General features: G+C 35.5%; 3 protein-coding genes and 1 long non-coding RNA gene across 7 annotated transcripts; 2 read left to right on the plus strand and 2 right to left on the minus strand.

Annotated features, from left to right (window-relative positions):
- The first annotated feature begins 470 nt into the window (after positions 1–470).
- LOC100778852 (DNA damage-repair/toleration protein DRT100) lies at positions 471–1,821 on the plus strand. The gene has a single exon (XM_003539362.5). It carries the CDS (start codon positions 581–583, stop codon positions 1,646–1,648), a length of 1,068 nt encoding a protein of 355 aa, XP_003539410.2. The 5' UTR covers positions 471–580; the 3' UTR covers positions 1,649–1,821.
- An 852-nt stretch (positions 1,822–2,673) lies between these two features.
- On the plus strand, positions 2,674–6,129 carry LOC100804896 (pentatricopeptide repeat-containing protein At2g13600). The gene has a single exon (XM_003540662.5). It carries the CDS (start codon positions 2,922–2,924, stop codon positions 5,037–5,039), a length of 2,118 nt encoding a protein of 705 aa, XP_003540710.1. The 5' UTR covers positions 2,674–2,921; the 3' UTR covers positions 5,040–6,129.
- A 1,663-nt stretch (positions 6,130–7,792) lies between these two features.
- Positions 7,793–11,224, minus strand: LOC121173182 (uncharacterized). Its single transcript, XR_005887554.1, has 3 exons — positions 11,065–11,224; positions 8,277–10,838; positions 7,793–8,159 (listed from the first exon to the last, which is right to left on the minus strand). It is a non-coding gene; the product is annotated as an uncharacterized lncRNA (long non-coding RNA).
- A 2,493-nt stretch (positions 11,225–13,717) lies between these two features.
- On the minus strand, positions 13,718–20,522 carry LOC100783150 (uncharacterized). Of its 4 annotated transcripts, none has more exons than XM_006592105.4 (13): positions 20,309–20,522; positions 19,071–19,573; positions 18,062–18,264; positions 17,791–17,988; positions 17,523–17,594; positions 16,892–16,987; positions 16,567–16,646; positions 16,320–16,398; positions 15,934–16,144; positions 15,634–15,830; positions 15,186–15,285; positions 14,895–14,984; positions 13,718–14,782 (listed from the first exon to the last, which is right to left on the minus strand). In XM_006592105.4, exons 1-13 carry the CDS (start codon positions 20,353–20,355, stop codon positions 14,049–14,051), a joined length of 2,610 nt encoding a protein of 869 aa, XP_006592168.1. In that variant the 5' UTR covers positions 20,356–20,522; the 3' UTR covers positions 13,718–14,048. The 4 variants fall into 4 exon arrangements, with proteins under 4 accessions (XP_006592168.1, XP_006592169.1, XP_006592170.1 ...); XM_006592106.4 differs by lacking the exon at positions 20,309–20,522 and adding an exon at positions 19,813–20,182; XM_006592107.4 differs by lacking the exon at positions 20,309–20,522 and adding an exon at positions 19,666–19,806.
- Between the last annotated feature and the right edge of the window lie 17 nt (positions 20,523–20,539).

A 20,539-nucleotide genomic window follows, 5' to 3' on the forward strand; every position in this document is an offset into this window, starting at 1 on the left:
CTCCAATCCCTGATGTGAAGTAGAAGCACGGCTCCCACAAGAAACTTTGAGCTTAACTCTTTAGGCGATCCGTTAAGTGTTAACTCAATATAAATACCATCACTTTAAAAAGATAAACACTTTGCGAGAAATACTGAACACATACTACACTCAAAGTGTCAAAGTGCAATTCTCCTTTCTTTTTGGTGTAATAAGCAACACACTTCCGTACTATTTCCCTTCCTTTTGATCAATCTCATTACTTCTTATCCTAATCTAACTCTAACTAACAGCTTTGTCCATTCACCACACAGAGAAAACACGTTAGCCTTCCCCACCACGATCACTTTCAAAATCCACACTTCCAAAATACCTTTCTTGTTAATAGCACCATGCAATGCTAGCTAGCTTAGCTTCCCCAAGAAAAACACCAAAATCATCTCTTATATCACTAGCATTAATTATTTAATTCCCCTACACATACAACGCCGACCAAATGCTAGTTCCTATATATAGTAAGTGACATGCATGCATAGTTACACTTGCACACTCACTATAATAATCAAACAAATATTATAACCTTAGTATACCAAACAACAAAATGGGTGGTGCTAGTGTAAATTTCTCAATGGCACTAGTAGTAATGACCCTAGTTGGTCTAACACCCTTATCAGTTACCTCATGCCCTTCCTCCGAATGGGCAGCACTAATGTCCTTCAAAGAAGCCCTAAAAGAGCCCTACCGTGGGTTTTTCCATTCATGGAGAGGCACCAATTGCTGCTACCGCTGGCACGGCATCACGTGCGACCCCACCACGCGCCGCGTAGCGGATATCACCCTCCGTGGCGGTGACATGATGACCGGCCACATCTCCCCCTCCATATGCAACCTCACGCAGCTCTCCAGCATCACAATCTCCGACTGGAAGGGCATTTCGGGAAACATCCCTCCCTGCATCACAAAACTCCCTCTCCTCCAAATCCTTGACCTCTCCGGCAACCTCATCCACGGCCAAATCCCCTCCGACATAGGGCGCCTCACGCAACTCACCATGCTCAACCTCGCAGACAATCACATCTCGGGAAAAATCCCGAACTCCCTCGTGCACCTCTCCAACCTCATGCAATTGGACCTTCGCAACAACGCCATCCAAGGCCCAATTCCAATGGACTTGGGGCGGCTCAAAAAACTCAACCGGGCCTTATTAAGTCATAATCTCATAACGGGCCGAATTCCACGGTCAATTTCAGAAATCTACGGGCTGGCGGATCTGGACCTCTCGCTGAACCGGTTGTCCGGTTCGATTCCGGCTTGGTTGGGCCGAATGGCGGTTCTGGACTCGCTGAACCTGAAGTACAACAACTTAACGGGGAATATTCCGTGGACGGTGTTGGGGTCGAGAATGAGCCACGTGGATCTGAGTCGAAACGCGTTGAGTGGGCGCATACCGAACTCGTTCGGAGAGGACTCGTATTTCATAAGCCTTGATTTGTCGTATAACAATTTGAGGGGTTCGGTTCCTAAGTCTATGGCGTTGGTCAATTACATTGGCTACTTGGATTTGAGTCATAATAACTGTCTCTGTGGGCGCATGCCACGTGGCGTGGCCTTCAACCACCTTCAACCGCTAAAACCATGCTCTCGTGCCTCTGGTCGCATGCATGCGTGAGTCAAATATGAAATACTTACTATCTTTGTTGTTGTGTCTTGTGTGTTCAATATCAGAGGCTTGGGTTTCATCGTTCAGCAGCTAGCTTTGCATGTCATTCAACTTTGTTTGTCGTCAAATTAACTAAATGTGTACTTCAAAATAGCAATTCATTTTCTTCTTCTTCTTCTAAACATTAGCTTTTGGGACAATGTTTGATTTTGAATTGTTTTTTTTTTTTTTAAATATATATATGTGTATCAAAATGATATATTACTTCATTTTATTTTGATGTATGATATGTTATTTAAAATATATATAAATAAATAAACATATCAGATGTTCATATGATGTACATGATCATGATAATATCATATTATTTAACAATTGAGTTAACAAAATGTGTAATAACTACTGGAGATATTGTTTTATTTAGTTTGACATATAACTATAATTCTCTCTTTCTTTGAAAATTGTAATATAAAAAGATTGATGTGATAGATAAAAAAAAGAAAAATAATGTCATAAATAAATTTCAATTATTCTAGAATCACCAAATGTGTAAAGTATGAAAACAAAGATTTATACATTGTTGATTGAAAGTTACTTATAGCTCACGAGGTACTCTTTTAATTTTGTTAATCAAGTTATTTAAAGTGCAAGTAAAATTCTGAGATAAATTATGTTGATTTATGTACGTAGTTAAAGTTATTTAAAGTAGAATCAGTTATATGATCATTCAACTTTTCACTTTGATCAATTAATTGAGCGAGTTGTCTTAAATCTCATAATATATATTTTTGACTCATGATAAAAAATAAAATAGTTCATCCTTGTACACACTTAAAAACTATGAACTCTTCATTTATTCTCAATCTATTCTACTACACTTGAAAACCTTTTACTAAACTATACTAAGAGTGGGTCACACTCATAATTCAATGTTGTTAACTATTATCAGTAGGACAATTGTTTAAAAATTTAAAGTGAAGATTTTATTGAAGTGTAACGTTCAATATTACAATTACATATTTAGTATGCTTTCCAATAATTTTGATTTATTTATTATTTTCTTAACCATTGTTCTTAGGGTAAAAGATAGCAAATTTGCTTTTAATTTAGTGGATTTCGTGATTTCATAATGTTGAATAAATTTTAACTCCCAATTAACGCCCATTTCTCACAAGAAAAAAACGTTATATTCAAAGCAGTCCAAGAAACAGTGTTCTTAACCGGCATATCCTTAAATACTCTACAAGCCTCCAATCTATATGCCTTAGTGTAAGGTTATGGAATGGGTAGACATGGGTTCGTTCAAAAACTGGTGGGCGAGCTTTGTTTCCTCGATTCTTCACCCTTCGCCAAGTTATTGGACTCTTGCGTTCGGTCGAAGTCTGGAATTGACGCGCGACGTATTCATGCTCGGATCATTAAGACACAGTTTTCATCTGAAATCTTTATTCAGAACAGGCTCGTAGATGCTTATGGGAAATGCGGTTATTTTGAGGACGCACGCAAGGTGTTTGATCGTATGCCGCAGAGGAACACTTTCAGTTATAACGCTGTTTTGAGCGTTTTGACAAAGTTTGGTAAGCTTGATGAGGCTTTCAACGTTTTTAAGTCGATGCCTGAGCCCGACCAATGCTCGTGGAATGCTATGGTGTCGGGTTTTGCGCAACATGATCGCTTTGAGGAGGCTTTGAGGTTCTTTGTTGACATGCATAGTGAGGATTTTGTGCTTAATGAGTATTCGTTTGGGAGTGCTCTTAGTGCTTGTGCAGGGTTGACAGATTTGAATATGGGGATACAAATCCATGCTTTGATATCGAAGTCTCGTTACTTGTTAGATGTTTACATGGGTTCTGCTCTTGTTGATATGTACTCCAAGTGTGGCGTGGTAGCTTGTGCTCAAAGGGCTTTTGATGGCATGGCTGTGAGGAATATAGTTTCCTGGAACAGTTTGATTACGTGCTATGAGCAAAATGGTCCTGCGGGAAAAGCTCTGGAGGTTTTTGTTATGATGATGGATAATGGGGTTGAGCCTGATGAAATTACTCTGGCCAGTGTGGTCAGTGCTTGTGCAAGCTGGTCTGCTATTAGGGAAGGTTTGCAAATTCATGCTCGTGTTGTGAAACGGGATAAGTACCGGAATGACCTTGTGTTAGGCAATGCATTGGTTGATATGTATGCAAAATGCAGAAGAGTTAATGAAGCTCGATTGGTTTTTGATAGGATGCCACTTAGGAATGTGGTGTCTGAAACCTCCATGGTTTGTGGATATGCCAGGGCAGCCAGTGTGAAAGCAGCGAGGTTGATGTTTTCAAATATGATGGAGAAGAATGTGGTGTCCTGGAATGCACTTATTGCAGGTTACACACAGAATGGAGAGAATGAAGAGGCAGTTAGACTTTTCCTCCTCCTAAAGAGGGAATCTATCTGGCCAACCCATTACACCTTTGGGAATCTACTTAATGCATGTGCAAATCTCGCTGATCTGAAGCTTGGTAGACAGGCTCACACTCAAATTTTGAAGCATGGATTTTGGTTCCAGTCTGGAGAAGAATCTGATATTTTTGTGGGGAATTCTCTCATTGACATGTACATGAAATGTGGAATGGTTGAAGATGGATGCCTGGTTTTTGAGCGCATGGTAGAAAGGGATGTCGTTTCATGGAATGCCATGATAGTGGGGTATGCACAGAATGGTTATGGTACAAATGCCCTGGAAATTTTCAGGAAAATGTTGGTATCAGGACAAAAGCCAGATCATGTTACTATGATAGGAGTTTTATCTGCATGTAGTCATGCGGGGCTTGTTGAAGAAGGACGTCGTTACTTCCACTCAATGAGGACCGAGCTTGGTTTAGCACCAATGAAGGACCATTTTACATGCATGGTTGATTTACTGGGTCGGGCTGGTTGCCTAGATGAAGCAAATGATTTGATACAGACAATGCCAATGCAGCCGGATAATGTTGTCTGGGGATCTTTACTTGCTGCTTGTAAGGTTCATGGAAACATTGAATTAGGGAAGTATGTGGCAGAAAAGCTCATGGAGATTGATCCCTTGAACTCTGGTCCTTATGTTCTTCTTTCAAATATGTATGCTGAGCTTGGTAGATGGAAAGATGTGGTGAGAGTCCGGAAACAGATGAGGCAAAGGGGAGTAATTAAGCAACCTGGTTGCAGCTGGATTGAAATTCAAAGTCGTGTGCATGTTTTCATGGTGAAAGATAAAAGGCACCCTCTTAAGAAGGACATCCATTTAGTTCTGAAATTTCTCACAGAACAGATGAAGTGGGCTGGCTATGTGCCAGAAGCTGATGATGATGAGATTTGTGAAGAGGAAAGTGACTCTGAACTTGTCTTGCATTTTGAAATGGAAACGGAGGCTGATACTGCAGTTGCTTAAAATGAAATTCTTCTGGCTAATTGCTCTGAGTCCTTCACTAGAAAGTAGGAAGATCTGGTATTAAAATTTCTTAGAATTTGAATGAAGGCTCTAGAAATTTAAGATGAGGGTTCCTCCAAAATTTTTCTAAAGGGTTTATTTAAGTTAAATGTATAAGCTAGTAAATCAGAATCAGATTTGCAACTGAGCTTGACTCCTGCATTAAAGCTCATGCCACCATACACATAACAGCTCTTTTTGCTTTGAGATTCTAAAGATATAGTTCCACAAGAAAAACAGATGGCTCACCATGGGAAGAATCTACAAGTGAAGAGGTTTGTCTGCTTCTTGGTGAATCACATCCACTCCAGAAAGATCAAATTGTTCTAACATCACTGATCTACCATAAGCATCTGCCAATGTTGAAAATTTTGAGGAAGATTCTTTTAGGACAAGCTCACAAGCCTAAAGGTTCCCTGAAGAGCCAAATCGGATTTAGGCAATTTTAGCATTGCTAGTGATTGGTTTAAATTTGCCAAAACAAAAGTTGATTTTTTAAACTGTTGGGAAAAAAGAAACTAGTTGCTATTGTAACTGGCAAGGATAGGAGTAATCCAATCTGCATGTCTAGCCCCAGCTTTATGGTCTCAATCATCACCAATAGTATGACCAACAAGAAGATAAAGAATTGCTTGAACAGATGCATATTCAGGCCTGTCATCTGGATTTAGTCCAAAAACATATCAGTAATATAACCAAATTCCTTTGCTAGAAATATATGCTTTAGAAGAAGAATACTTGTGTACTCAACACATGGATTATCTTGTGAAGCTACCTTTCATGGCCACTGTTCTTCAACCATTCCACATTTCAGGTACATGGATTATCATGGTAGTAGTTGGCATTGGCAGCTGAAGGGTTAGCTTGTCACTAGCACTCCATTGTCGTGTGATTGGCAAAAACATTTCCTAGAGGTCCACAAAATAAAGTATTACTTCAATGTTTCAAGTGTTATTTTTTTTTTCTGTTAAAACATACACAAATATTTGCTGCAAAAGATCTTATTTATTTTTTGGTGGTAGCATTATAGCAACTAGTTTAAGCATGTTAAGAGAGATTCACATCTGGAGTTGTCAGTGATAAAGTGCTCTGCAGAAGTAAGATTTCAAAACTTAGATTGTGGAAGAAAAAAGCAAAGGATCTTACATTTCATATGCTGTTGGTGTTTCTTCTCAAATAAGGTTTTAAAAATGGCATTGGAAATCACAAATTCATCACAGTTCCTTAGAAATTATTGTACCTTGTCCATTATCCTTTAGCTGATTTGTTTAGCAATTAAAAATTAAAATAAATCCAAGTCACTAAATTGTCATAAGCTTAGGGCCAACCCTGAGATTTTTTATGTCGGTTCATTTTTCCAAAATTCTGAATAGATTTTTATTGAGAAATAGAAACATCACCCATTACTAGTAATCATCTCATTTTTTATATAATTTTAAATTATATAGAATTTCATTTTAATATTTATATAATAGAGAAAAATTGGTATCCCTCTAAAATTGGGATTCTGGATGGCTGCCCCCTGACCGTGCTCAAGGCTACCAATGCATAAGCTAGTTTAGATATTCAATTTTGTTATACTTCCAGTTCGGCCTCAAACAGCAACACTTATCAATGAAATAAACAAACCAACAAAATGACCGCGGATCTCACTTCCTAGAGATATATAGGGAAGCTGAGGACTCGAAGGGGACTAGCTAAGACAACATAGACATGTGAGGGGAAATATATATAGAAAAGAAAGCAGGTTGGAGTGCAGTGCAGCTGCATCCAACAAAGTCACATTTGAACTCATGTGTGAAATGTAAGGTTTGGACTCTGGACACAATATTTCCAGTTGCCACCACAAAACATGTTGTCTTAGCTTGCAACTAGGGACAAAGAAACAGAAGGCACCAACGGCAACGAATAAACAATGACTCGGGGATGAAAAATGAATAAAAACGAAAACACGTGCATGGAAGTTGCAAATAAACCGGTTATCTGTTTGGGAATGAATGTCCTCAAATGGTTGCATGTACTGGTTATCAATACTGGTGGAGTTTTTGCTTTTTACATTGCATCCCGTGACCAAAATGCAGGAACTGTCGGCCTAAAAATAAACTGATGTTTTTTCTCAATTTATAATATGGTCCTTCGTGTTATTGGTCAGTAGCATCAGGAAACAGTAACAAAAACCGTTGATGGTAGACCTGGCAAAGAAGATTGTGACCTCCTCCTCCTCTCTATAAGAATTAAGAAATGAGTGTATCTTTTATTTATTTATTTATTTTTTATAACTTACTAGAGGATCAAATACATTATAGGTTTAATTACCTTTTACTTCAGTCCCTATAATTATAAGAATTTTTGCGTTTACTTTAGTCCATATAATTTAAAAGATTTCATTTTAAGCATTGTAAGCATATCATATAATGAACTCATCTTCAACTAATAAAACCACATTGATGAGGTAGTTCTGAACCTCTATGCTCAAATTTATTAATAAAAGGGAGGAGATCAAAATGACGATATTGACTAAAATTCAAACAAAAGCAAGCATCATTTGAATCACTATGCTAGTTATAGCAGCAAACTTCTTCATCACCGAAATAAGGGAGGTGAGGTGTGAAAGTACTATTACTAGACTATTCCTAGAACCTACAGTTTCTTATCCACATCTCAGAGGACCATGATATATTAATCCAAACTAATTTCAACAACAAGCTAAAAGAATTATGAAAAGGACCTAATGTTTTGAAAAATAATCATCAGTGCAGGAGGATTTAGAACAAAAACAGACTAAATCTTGCCCAGATTATGAGAATGCTTACTCTAAAAGTTATATAAGATGAATATTTTGCTAAATGCGATGCCAAATCCCATAAAACAATGTCAGGGGTACCTAAACTGGAGAAAACATAAATGTCACTCGTAGGTAAGGATCCCATGAAACAACTGGATCAACTGTCTGATTGTGCAAAACTTTGCCAGATTTCCAATTAAACGAGCTTGATATGTACTGAATGATATAAAGTGTAGGATCTTTGCCTTTGTCTTCAAAATAGACAGAATCTCCCAGTTTTGAGAATGATTCAATTCCTATAAACAGAAAAAGAAATTGAGAATGAATGACTGATGATAGTATAGTTGAGTTGACAATGAAAATTGAGCAGTTTGTTGCTGTTTGGAAAGTATATAAACAAAACAAATGCACACCCGTTCCATAGCAGCACCAGAAAGAGTTAAATGGTGTTCCCCAACTATGGTAAGTTTTAGCCTTGGAAACCCCAAGACCTAGTGGAAGCATATAAATCATCACTCCAGGATCGGTCCCTCTTTGAATGCCGAGCACACCATTGGTCAAGGCATGCTAGTAATAGTCTGCATAAGAGACTTCTTTGGTCCATTTAAACAGGTGGCGCGAAACCTGAAATCATTTTATTTTTGTGTGCTAAGAAAATGGAAATACTCGCAAACACATATACAGATATAAATCATGAACATGCAGTGATGAGTTACCATGTGAAAAAAAGTTCTCTCTTTTGACAATTCAAATAACTATGAAAAATTTTCATATACACATTTTTAACTCCCTAGCATTACATGATGAACTAATAAAATGATGATTCTTCGTTCTCTGTCGTTTACAAGTTATCTTCCATTCTCTTTGGATCACTCCTATGCAAAAATTGAAGAAAAAGAGTTAAGCAAGACTATATTGGTTATCAACTAATAAAAGAATAGAAGATTTCTACTTGATGTCCTTGTAGCAAACACTTATTCCATGGATAATTTCAAATGCATATGAAAAAATTTAAACTAAAAATGTGACATTTTAATACCAGAACTCGCCGACTGATGTCCCTCCTGTTGCATAGCTGTGAGAAGAGTTTACGATGTCCATAAAAAATGTCTCAATTTCATAACACCAATAAACAAGCACAGGTCTCCGAAAGTTGAAAGGCATGATAAATGCTATGTTGTGCTGGGCTATACAATGATACAAACCATACCCAATAAAGGGGAACATACCAACAAATGCTATGAATAGACGCGTAATTTGAAGTTTGAATGAGAGATATACTGCATATATACAAAAGTATGCAATAAAGCAATACAGGAAAAAATTTAAAATGTAAACCGAAAGTAAAAACTATTAGGACAAACATTGCAAATAGAGATATAAAATTTAAGTATGAACCATATAGTTACTAAATTAAAAATGTGAGATGGAGGACAATACCAATTTATGTATTTTGTTTCTATCATTCATAGTGCAAATATACTCTCCAAACTATGAAAGACTGAATGCCCATACAATCATACATATAAAATTATGGATAGAGTTGTTTATATGACTATTGTCTTAAAGTTATATTACCAAGTGAATAGGTTGATTTTGCATACAAAGCAAGGGCTGGCAACACTCACCGGGTAAAGGCATCTGAAAGGTGGTCTACCCAGATATATAAGCACTTATCATGTTCATGAATTACCTGATGTGGGACTATTTTTAACAATATCTAATTGTTTTATTTGGAGGTCAGCACACAACACAAATAACATTCAAGCAGCAACAAGGGATGACATTTTCTGTTTTAGGGTATCATTCTGTGTGATGGCCCACATTAGAGCTGATGCGCTCAAGTAATGCCCTTCACAGCATCAAAAACAAACAATCATAAATGAACTTTGAAAAGTGAATTGCAGAGGCTAAAAGTTGCAGGCAGGGGTAGTGTGTTTGTTAGATGCAAGATCACCAAAATCCCAGGGAGAACCAAACGTGCATTAGGGTGTCAACATATCATCAGTGTGTGAGGGATATTTCAGAAGTTACGAACAAACCTCAAACCAAGTAAATACATGGAGTCCAAGGGGTCCTTTAGAGAAAACCTTACATATAGAAAGACAAGCTTTACAAAGGTTGAAAACCTTTGTTGATTTGTAAATAGCAAAACATCAACTACGAAATATTGTCTAAATATGACTGCAATTTTTATTCAAAAAAATAGTTCAATCTTCTCTCAGCTACAAGTATAAAAATTCCAAGCAAAAAAGAGGAAAAACCATTGCATGGAAAAGATACTTGTGCAGTGTAATTTGATCCCCAATATTTAAATTGTGTGGGATCAAATTCACAAAATAACAATAGATTGATAATAAGTAAACCAAAAGTGCAATTAATGAAATAAACTAACCAACAGAATAACCTCATACTGGAGAAATTTATACCTGGGACCACGAGAAATTTATACCGGAGAAATTTATGGGTTTTCTCCTCACTTTATATGGTGCTCAACTTTTCCACCTCACACTTGTACTCCAACAACTTCCCACCCTCCATAAGGAGTCCCAGGAGTGGATAGACCAACCGTCTTCCTAAAGCTCCAAATCAACAGATACTCCAAATTTGTCTGCTGTGCTCCACCAAGGATGGAATCCTTATGCAACCTCACATCCTTGAAGAGGCACTTCTTTGAGAAATCCTTCAGGTGACTTGAACACACCCATGTTCTTAATATTCTTATACATAACTGCCCAATCGTGTTGGTGTTGTTCCGTCAAGAACTTCCTCGGCTGCAAATCTGCCCATACAGATTAATCGGTTGGCGTCAAATGAAGGTGAGACATGGCCTCTTCCTCCAACCTTTCATTCTTGGATGTCAAAAGCTGGTACCTTAGCATGTGTGATCGTGTAGGAATGTTTGTGCACTCCTTACCAGCAGCACAACCGCACAACACAAGGGTCACAAACACAAAAAAACCTCCATTCTCCTCCTGAGAAATTCATGATCATCAAACCAACAATATTAATGAACCTTAAACCAAAGCAGTGCAGGTACAAACAAGGAAGCATCAAAGTCAAACATTACTAACAGACAATCTCAGTTCGAGTAGCGTTAAAAGTCTACAACCAGCTAGAATTGGAACCCAACTCCGGAACTTCATAATCAACAAGTTGAACAAATTTAATCCAAAAAAACAAAACATAATTGGAAGTTACCTTGGATTTGCGAAACGAGGGGAATAGTTAACACAGCACATTCATGTGAGGGGGATATATATAGACTCTAGAAAACAAAAGAGATTGGAGTGCAGCCATATTCATCTGCAATTTTTGCTCTCGGCATGAATAGTGGTGGGAAGGAAAGACGAGAGTTCAGACTTTTATGGAAAAATACAATTATAAACTATTAAACTCTTCAAAAAGTTTAATGACGTCCATTTATGTCGTTATTTATCATGGTTTAAATTATTTTAAAAATTAATAAATTTATTATATATGATAAATGATGAATTGTGATTGAATAATTTTTAAATTTTTTTTAAGTATATAATTATTTTTCTCTTAAAATATAAGGACTAGGAAATTATTAAAAAAACTTTATTACACTTCAAACTTTGTATTTAATTAATTAATTATATTTAAAATTTAAAATTTTAAAAAACATAAATAAAAAACTTTTAAACTAAAATAAAAGAAACTTTATATATATATATATATATATATATATATATATATATATATATATACATATTTTAAAAGTTTAATCAAGGAATTAATGAGAAGCACATAATTAAAAACATCTCATGATAACATTTACCATTTCATGCAACAAATACTTTTCAGTTGTTACGGACAGTTATGAAAACTAAATAAACTAGCTTAGTTTCTGGTGTGTTTTCATATGTATTAAATTAACATTTTATAATTTGATAGAGTAATTTTTTATATTATTTTGAAATTTTAATATATTATTAATTATTTATTTTAAATTTTAATAGATATATATTAGTAGACATGTCAATAAATATTTAAATATATTTTTATATACACATGTTTTAAAAAATTATTATTTGAATAGGATCCTCCCTACTTTGATGAAGTCTTGTACTTTTTTTTATTTTTTTGAAATAAAAATTTATTTATTTCATTGTTCTTTTTCTAGTAACTATAATGATTTTGTCGATTATTAATTTTTATAAAAAGTAACATCTATGTAACAAAATATTTATAGCAAATTCTTAATTTTAATTAATTAATTAAATATGTTAAAGTTATTATATATATATATATATATATATATACGAAAATACTATAAACACCAAGATCAATTTTATTAGAAATAAAAATTAAAAGAATAATTTAGATATATTATAAGTATGATGTAATTTAATATATTTTTATTTGATTTAAGTATTAATAATATAACTAATAATTTGTCAATGGATTCTTAAATAATAATATATTAATTAGAATACTTAAATTAAAGTTATTAAACTTTAAAAAAAATATTTGAAATAATAAAAAAAATTGAGTAATTGAGGCTTGATTTGAGATAACAAAAATTGAATAAATTTGTTTAATTATAATAGAATATTTTTTTATTTAATTGACCTTTTTAAGCTTTAAAAGTCATCTAAAGATGTTTAAACGGTAAAAAAAAAGTATCAAGTAAATTTTAAATATCATATTTGGATAAAATTATATTAAAAATTATAAAAAGAAATATAATCTTACGCTATAAGTCACTTTTTAATTTATTGTTTTGTTTATATAAAATTCAGAATTTAATTTATTGTCTTCTCCTCTGTTTATGGTGTTTATGGTTTATGTTTCATTGCTGTCTATGTTCTTTTGCTGTCTTATTTTAACACTAATGTTGATGGACTGGATGCTTTGGTAACTATCAACACTTCTACAATTGATGACTTTCAGAACATTCTATTCCAAATTCTTCCGGTGATTGTCTTGCAGCTTTTGTTTTCGAGCTTCTGTTCCAAATTTTAACACTAACGTTGAGCTGTATCACTCATGATCTTGCATATCAGGCTCTGAGTTATATAAGACTCAATGTACCGGATGTGAAGGGTGTAATGTAAAAAAAGCACCTAAAATTCTAAGTATGCTAAAGATAAAGCAAGTTAAAGTAGATAAGTGAGGAATTTTCACCCATTGAATTAATTTTTGGGGTTGAGTTGGAATTAAATTCACATTCTAAAGATTCCAAAAGGCTGCAACAATAGCAATGGAAAACAAACACTCAGAACCATTGGAAGGTACGGTGACTATACTGGCGAAACACAATTCCGATACAAAGGACTCTGGCAGCCGAACTGCTGGCAAGCATGCTATGAAACCCCAGAAGGCAGCAGCAAGACTGAGAATGATGAAAATGTTGACGAGTCTTTGACACGCAATGTTGGGCTTCCTAACAAAGTATACATCATGAAGCCCCTTCCAAATAAGCTTGAATCAAAGTTTAATTGCATCATTATGTGAGTGCAAATTTCAGATTGTCCTTATAATTTGTGCCAGCATTCTTCTCTAGGAGTTGGCCTATATATACACCAGAGCAGAGCTTAGCCAAATGCTTGCACGTTTATGCTTTAGGTTTATGGCTGTTTGGGATAATGGCCAATTGCTATATGTTGGTTCCTATATATATTGCAAGATATGGCACTCTGTGTTTGACATAATTGTAAAGTTATTTTTTCTCCCCTCATTTTTTGTTGGTAGGCCAATAATTTGAGGCATTTGGTGGATTGTGCTCCTCCAGTTGCCCCATTTTTGTTATTTGATTTCCATCTCAATGAAGTGATCCATCAATGGAAGTGTGAAGTAGAACTCATTCATATTCGTTTTAGAAAAAAAAAAAAAAACACAGATCATACCATACTATTATTACATAGCAACTGAATGCTGATATAATTAACGAAAACAGCTACACTGAGTAGTGACATATATCATCACTTCTCTCCCCACTCTGTTCTTTTCTTTTCTATAAAATGAATAGAAAGGTCACCTTACTGCAGCTGACTTCCAATTTTCTAATTGTGGTTATCACTGAGTATCATTTAATAACACAGCACCAAAGACTTGAAGATATTCATCAACTATTCTTTTACATTTGAATATCGATTACTTGAACCTTCTTTGTAAGACGAAGCATATTATACTGTTTATTTTAAAGGGGAAAATATATATCAATCTTGAATATTGAAATAAACTGTGTAATGCTCGTCTCTGAATGAGAGTAATGGCTGCAAAAGAAAATTCCTGTTTGCCCCTTTAGCCACAAAACTGATAGGATTGTATTGGCTCAATCCTTGCAGAGCAACAAAGCTTGCTGCTTGGTTAAAAGTAGCATCAGAATCAGATTTGCAACTGAGCTTGACTCCTGCACTAGGGCTCATACCACTGTACACATAACATCCCTTGTTGCTCTGGGATTCTAAAGATACGGTTTCATTTCGTCCATCCAATCCTGGTACCAAAAGAAAAACAGCAGACGGCCCCCCTTGGGAAGAATCTACAGTGAGAAGAGGTTTGCCTGCTCCTTGGTGAATCACATTCATTCCAGGAAGATCAAATGGTTCTAACATCACTGATCTATCATTAGCATCTGCTAATTTTGAAAACTTTGAGGAAGATTCTTCTAGGACAATCCTAAAGGTTGCCTGAAGAGCCAAATCAGTGCCAAATTCAGGCAATTTTTGCATTGAAACTGATTGGTTTGAATTTGCCAAGACAAAAGTTGATCCTTCAAAGTCTCGGAAAAAAGAAACTAGCTGACTATTGTAACTGGCAGGAATAGGAGTAATCCAGTCTGCATTGTTAGCCCCAGCTTTAAGGTTCCAATCACCACCGGTTGTATGACCAGCAAGAAGGTAAGGACCATAAAGAATTGCTTGAACAGATGCATATTCAGGCCTGTCATCTGAATTTAGTTCAAAAAAAGTATCAGTAACGTAACCAATTTTTTTGTTAGAAATGATCGAAGAATACTAGTAAATAGTGATCAACACTTCAGGATTATCTTGTGAAGCTACCTTTTATGGCCTCTGTCCTTACGGTAAGGGGCAGCTGAAGGGTCAGCTTGTCACTAGCACTCCATTGTCTTGTGATTGACAAATAATTTCCTAGAGGCCACAACATAAAACATTACTTCAATGTTGAAAGTGTTAATGTTTTTTGTTAAAAATTACACATATATTATTTGCCGCAAAAGAGTGTATTCATTTTTTGGTGGTTAAGCATTCTAGCAACTAGTGAGTATGTGTGTAAAAAATCAGATAAATGGAAGAGCTCTTGGATAATAAAAAGTAAAGTTGGATTGCCACCTGGATTTGGCAGAGATAAAGTTTGACCATTTAATATCCCCTTGGCACCATCCAGAAGAGTCCAACTTGGTAGTCGAAAGTTCAATGTAGACAAAGTATTCTGCAGAAGTAAAGATTTGACAACTTAGGATGTAGAAGAAAAATGCAGAGTATCTTATATTTCATATCCTGTTGGTTTCTTCTCAAATAAGGTTTAAAAATTGGCATTGTAAGTCACGCAGATTCATCACGGTTCATTAGTAAATATTGTACCCTATCCATTATCCTTTAGCTGATTCGTTTCGCAATTAAAAATTTAAAACAAATCCAAGTCATTAGTGCAGAAGGGTTTAGAACAAAAATAGACCAAATCTTTCCCAGATTATGATGATTCTTACTCTAAAAGGTATTTAAGATGAATATTTAGCTAAATGAAATGCCATTGCCCATAAAACAATGTCACAGTTACCTCAACAGGAGAAAATGTAAATGTGACTCGTAGGTAAGGATCCGATGAAGAAGCTGGAACAACTGTCTGATTGAGCAAAATTTTGCCTGATTTCCAATTAAATGAGCTTGAAATGTACTGAATGATGTAAAGTGTAGGATCTTTGCCTTCCTCTTCAAAATAGATAGAATCCCCCAGCTTTGAGAATGATTCAATTCCTAATAAACAGAAAAAGAAATTGAGATTAAATGATTGATAAAAGTATGGTGGAGTTGAAAAAGAATGCAGTTTCGGAAGTATATAAACAAAACAATTGTATACCTGTTCCATAGCAGCACCAGAAAGAGTCAAACTGTGTTCCCCAACTATGTCCAGTTCTAGCCTTTGAAACCGCAAAACCTAGTGGAAGCATATAAATCATCACTCCAGGATCTGTTCCTCTTTGAATGCTGAGCACACCATTGGTTAAGGCACGCTCATAATAGTCTGCATAAGAGACTTCTTTGGTCCATCTAAACAGGTGACGCGAAACCTGAAATCATTTTATTTTTGTGTGCTAAGACAAATGAAGAACATGGAGCGATGAATTACCATGTGATAATCAGTTTTCTCTCTTCTAACTATTAAAAAAAATTCATGTACACATTTTTAACTTCCTAAGCATTATTACCTAAAGAGCTAATAAAATGATGAATGATTGGTTGTACCTTCAACATATTATAAGTTGTGCATGATTCTTCATTCTCTGTCGTTCTTAAGTTGTCTGCTATTCTCTTTGGATCACTCCTAATAAAAAATTGAAGTAAAAGAGTTAAGAAAGAAATCTAGAATTGGTTATCAACTAATAAAGGGGCAGAACATTTTTATTTGATGCCCTTGTGGCAAACAATTATTCAACGGATAATTTCAAATGCAAGTGAAAAGACTAAAACTAAAAATGCAACATGTTAATACCAGAACTCTCTGACTGATGTCCCTCCAGTTGCGTAGCTGTGAGAAGAGTTTACGAGGTCCATAAAGAATGTCCCAATTTGCTAAAAGACCAATAAACAAGAAAAAGTCTCAGAAAGTTGAAAGGCATGACAAATATTAAGTTGTGCTGGGCTTAATGATTACTTCCAACACAAATCTACAAAACATACCCAATAAAGGGGATCAAACAAACAAATATTATGAATGGACATGTAATTTGAAGTTTGAATGACAGATATAGATACGATTCCATTCAAACTTAATGAAATATATATCAGTAATCTACAATGTGAGCGAAGCAATTCACCTTATAAAGTGGATCGCCTGTGATTTCATACCGCATTTGAGATCCAACAACAATTGGGATATGTGTATTAGCATGTAAATCAGCTATGTCATTAGCCTACATGAGAAAAGAGAATTTTAAAATTAACTCATGGGCCTTGACTTAAAATTAGATACGATTTCTAGAATAGAATAGAAGGCCAAAGTTCGACATTCAAATATCCGATTGTTTCATTTGGAGGTCAGCACAACATTATAAATAACATTCAAGCAGAATAAACTCTTTTTTTGGTGCATAAAAAGAGGAAAATTGATATATTTTCCTCATTAGATGATCTGTTTTTCATTAAAAAAAACTTGATGATTTACAAGGGAGCAACCTTACTGTTTCACTATGGCTTGCCCTCAAAAAAATTAAAATTGAAAGAAGGAAAGAATTAAATTTTACATGGAAACTTTCGGGGTATATATTGTATGCACTTTTACAGATGTACTTATCTGAAAGCCAACAAACATTAGTTACAACTGCAACACAACTGATTTTAAAACTAAATTGAAAGACAACTGAAACATCTAGAGAATCTTACAGCCAAGACTGTATAGTACTATGTGGACAAAATAACAATCATCATATAGAATACTATTATCGTTACCTGCACTGCAAGCAACCCTAAAAAGCATGGCTTGTCAAAAAGGTGAGCCAACACTAGGTGCTTAGAATCTCCCTGAATAGAAAAACATGACAACTTTAATTCCAAAGTGAAGTGTGCTATAATAATGAAAACTATTACTGGTAAGCCAATTCTTGTAAAATATCTCACCTATGGATTGTAATCCATTTCTGTTAACCCTTATGCTTAAATAAAAAAAAAAGTCTACAATTCAAGAATATCATACAGAAAAACAAACCAGTTAACTTACCGTTATGCTGTATAATCTATAAAGGACATCATTCATTCCTCCAGTTTCTTCATTCATTGATTGATAGTGTCTATTTACAGTGTACTTTGTTATTACATTCTGCACTCTGTTGTAGAAGTAATCAACCATCCATGTTACCATTTTTAGAGCTTGAGGGTTTCCAGCAAAAGTATGTTGATCCAAGAGGCCAGCCAAGATCTGTGAATAGTTGAAATTCCACAACATAAGGTCAAAAGCACTTGCGTAATAAAAATCCACTTTTTGATTGTACCTTGTGAATGGTATAATAGGGAGCCCAAACAGGTTGAACAGCTTCAAATCGATCAAAAAACTCAGATGGAAATGCAGATAGATATCCGGTTCCAATTTTCTCCTGACAGGCAGACAGACCAGCAACAAGAGATGACATTTTCTGCTTCAGGGTATCATTCTGTGTGCTGGCCCACATTAGAGCTGATGCGCTCAAGTAATGCCCTTCACAGTGTCAAAAACAAACAATCATAAATTAACTTTGAAAAGTGAATTGCAGGGTCTCAAATTTGCAGGTAAGGGTAGTGTGCTTGGTAAGATACAAGACCACCAAACATGCATTTGTGAGTCAAGTGCCAACATATCAGTGTGTGAGGGGTATTTCTTAAAGTTAGGAATAAACCTCAAACCTTTAGAGTAAACATTACATATAGAAAGGCAACCTTTATAAAGCTTGAAAATGTTTGTTGCTGTTTGTAGATAGCAAAACGTTAACTAGTAAATATTGTCTAAATATCATTGCAATTTTTATTAAAACAAATCGTTCAATCTTCTCTCGGCTGAGTATAAAAATAGCAAGCATAAAGTGGAAAAGCTTTACAAGAAAAAGAGACTAGAATTATACCCTTTTGAATCTTTGAGAAAAAACAACCAATTACAAAGTTATTACTCTTTAATTGCATTTTAGGCCCTTCATCCTTATGAATTTGATTCAGTAGTCAATTTTTTCACGCACTTCACACAATCAGTGCATTCGTAACTTTTGGGTGAAAATCAGATGGCTCAAATTTTTAATGTGTGTTTTAAGCCTGATTTACCAATATAAAACATGAGTCATAAGATCCTCATCCAATGGTTGAGTTGTTGAATGTTCGAATGCATAGAAAAGAGAATACGGAGAATCCGGATCCTCCTCCTCATAAGATTTCATTAGCAAGTAAGAGGTGAGTATAAACAAATACCATTAAACTATGGACACAATTTAGATATGGCAAAAAAAGAAGGTAAGATGATTAATAAAATAAACTAACCAACAAAATGACCTCTGAGCTCAACTTCTGGACCTTCCCACCCTCCATAAGGAGTCCCAGGTGTGGATAGAGCAGCTGTCTTCCTGAAGCTCCAAATCAAGCTGTCCACATCCAACATCAACAGATACTCCAAATTTGTTTGCTGTGCTCTACCATGGATGGAATCCTTATGCAACCTCACATCCTGAAGAGGCACTTCTTTGAGAAATCCTTCACCTGACTTGAACACACCCATGTTCTTAATCTTCCTATACATCACCCCCCAGTCATGTTGGTTCTGTTCTGACAATAACTTCCTCGGCAGCAAATCCGCCCAAGCCGTTTCATCCGTTGGCGTCAAATGGTAGTGATCCATCACCTCTGCTTTCCACGTTGCATTAGTGGACATCAATAGCTCATACCTGAATGTATGAGATTGTGTAGGAATGTTTGTGCATTCTTTAGCAGCATCACAACCACACAACAGAATGGCCACAAGCGCAAACACTAACGCCTCCATTCTCCTGAGAAATTCAAAGTCAAACCAACAAAATTAAACAACAATAGACCAAGCAAAGCAGGTGCCAAATAGCATTAAACATTACCAGCAGACAACCTCAATTCATGCTATGAGTCTAAAACCAATAGGACTTGGAAACACCCCAGAAGTTTTTTTTTTTTGGGTGAAATAAACACCCCAGAAGTTAATAATTAATGAGTTGAACAAATTGAATTAAAAAAAACAAATAAAAAGGGAAGTTACATTGGATTTCTTAAATGAAGAGAGACTGAAACTGAACTACTGAAGAGTGAAGACTAGAAATTCAGTAAAGTGAAGAGTGGGGGAACATAAATAGAGAGAGAGAGAGAGAGAGAGTCAGAGGAAGACAAAGAAGGGAAATAGTTAAGACAGCATAGACATGTGAGTGAGAATATGTGTGTGTGTGTGTGTATATATAGGCAGTAGAAAACAAAGCAGGTTGGAGTGCAGTGCAGGTGCAGCCAACAAAGTCACGCTGAAACTCATCTCGTGAAAGGTAAGGTTTGGATATGGAAACAGTGAAAGTAATCTCAATCCGTAAACACTATCCGGAATTCAAGCAGGGGAGAGAGAGAGAAAGGCTAGAATGAATAATAAGCACTAGTACTACAAAAACATGTTTGTCATAGCCAGCAAATAGGGACAAACATAAAAGAGAGAGAAAGAGAGAACAGAACACACCCCACACACAACACATTATAAACAATGAGTGACTCACGGATGAACAATGGACAACACGGGCATTGAAGTTGCAAAAATGGTCATCGAAGTATGGGAATGAATGTTGTCCTCAAAAGGTTGAAGGTGGAGTTAGTTGATAAGTCACGATTTGGTGTTGTTCCTTATATTATACCTTGTGTGCAGTGCAGTTATCTTATATATATACACACACACACTGTTGTTTAGTGGAGATTTTACATTGCATCCCGTGAACAATATAAACCGATGA

This window comes from Glycine max, chromosome 12, assembly GCF_000004515.6.
Source record: "Glycine max cultivar Williams 82 chromosome 12, Glycine_max_v4.0, whole genome shotgun sequence".
In the NCBI taxonomy this organism is placed as follows: Eukaryota; Viridiplantae; Streptophyta; class Magnoliopsida; order Fabales; family Fabaceae; genus Glycine; species Glycine max.

What these genes read in the sequence shown, in the direction of transcription:
- LOC100778852 (XM_003539362.5), top strand. Translation starts at nt 581, where the DNA reads ATGGGTGGTGCTAGTGTAAATTTCTCAATGGCACTAGTAGTAATGACC.
- LOC100804896 (XM_003540662.5), top strand. Translation starts at nt 2,922, where the DNA reads ATGGGTAGACATGGGTTCGTTCAAAAACTGGTGGGCGAGCTTTGTTTC.
- LOC100783150 (XM_006592105.4), bottom strand. Translation starts at nt 20,355, where the DNA reads ATGACCATTTTTGCAACTTCAATGCCCGTGTTGTCCATTGTTCATCC. An exon ending in CAGGCGATCCACTTTATAAG is followed by an intron (nt 16,647 to 16,891) that starts GTGAATTGCTTC and finishes TTGGTCTTTTAG; the next exon opens with CAAATTGGGACATTCTTTAT. An exon ending in AAGGACAGAGGCCATAAAAG is followed by an intron (nt 14,783 to 14,894) that starts GTAGCTTCACAA and finishes AACTAAATTCAG; the next exon opens with ATGACAGGCCTGAATATGCA.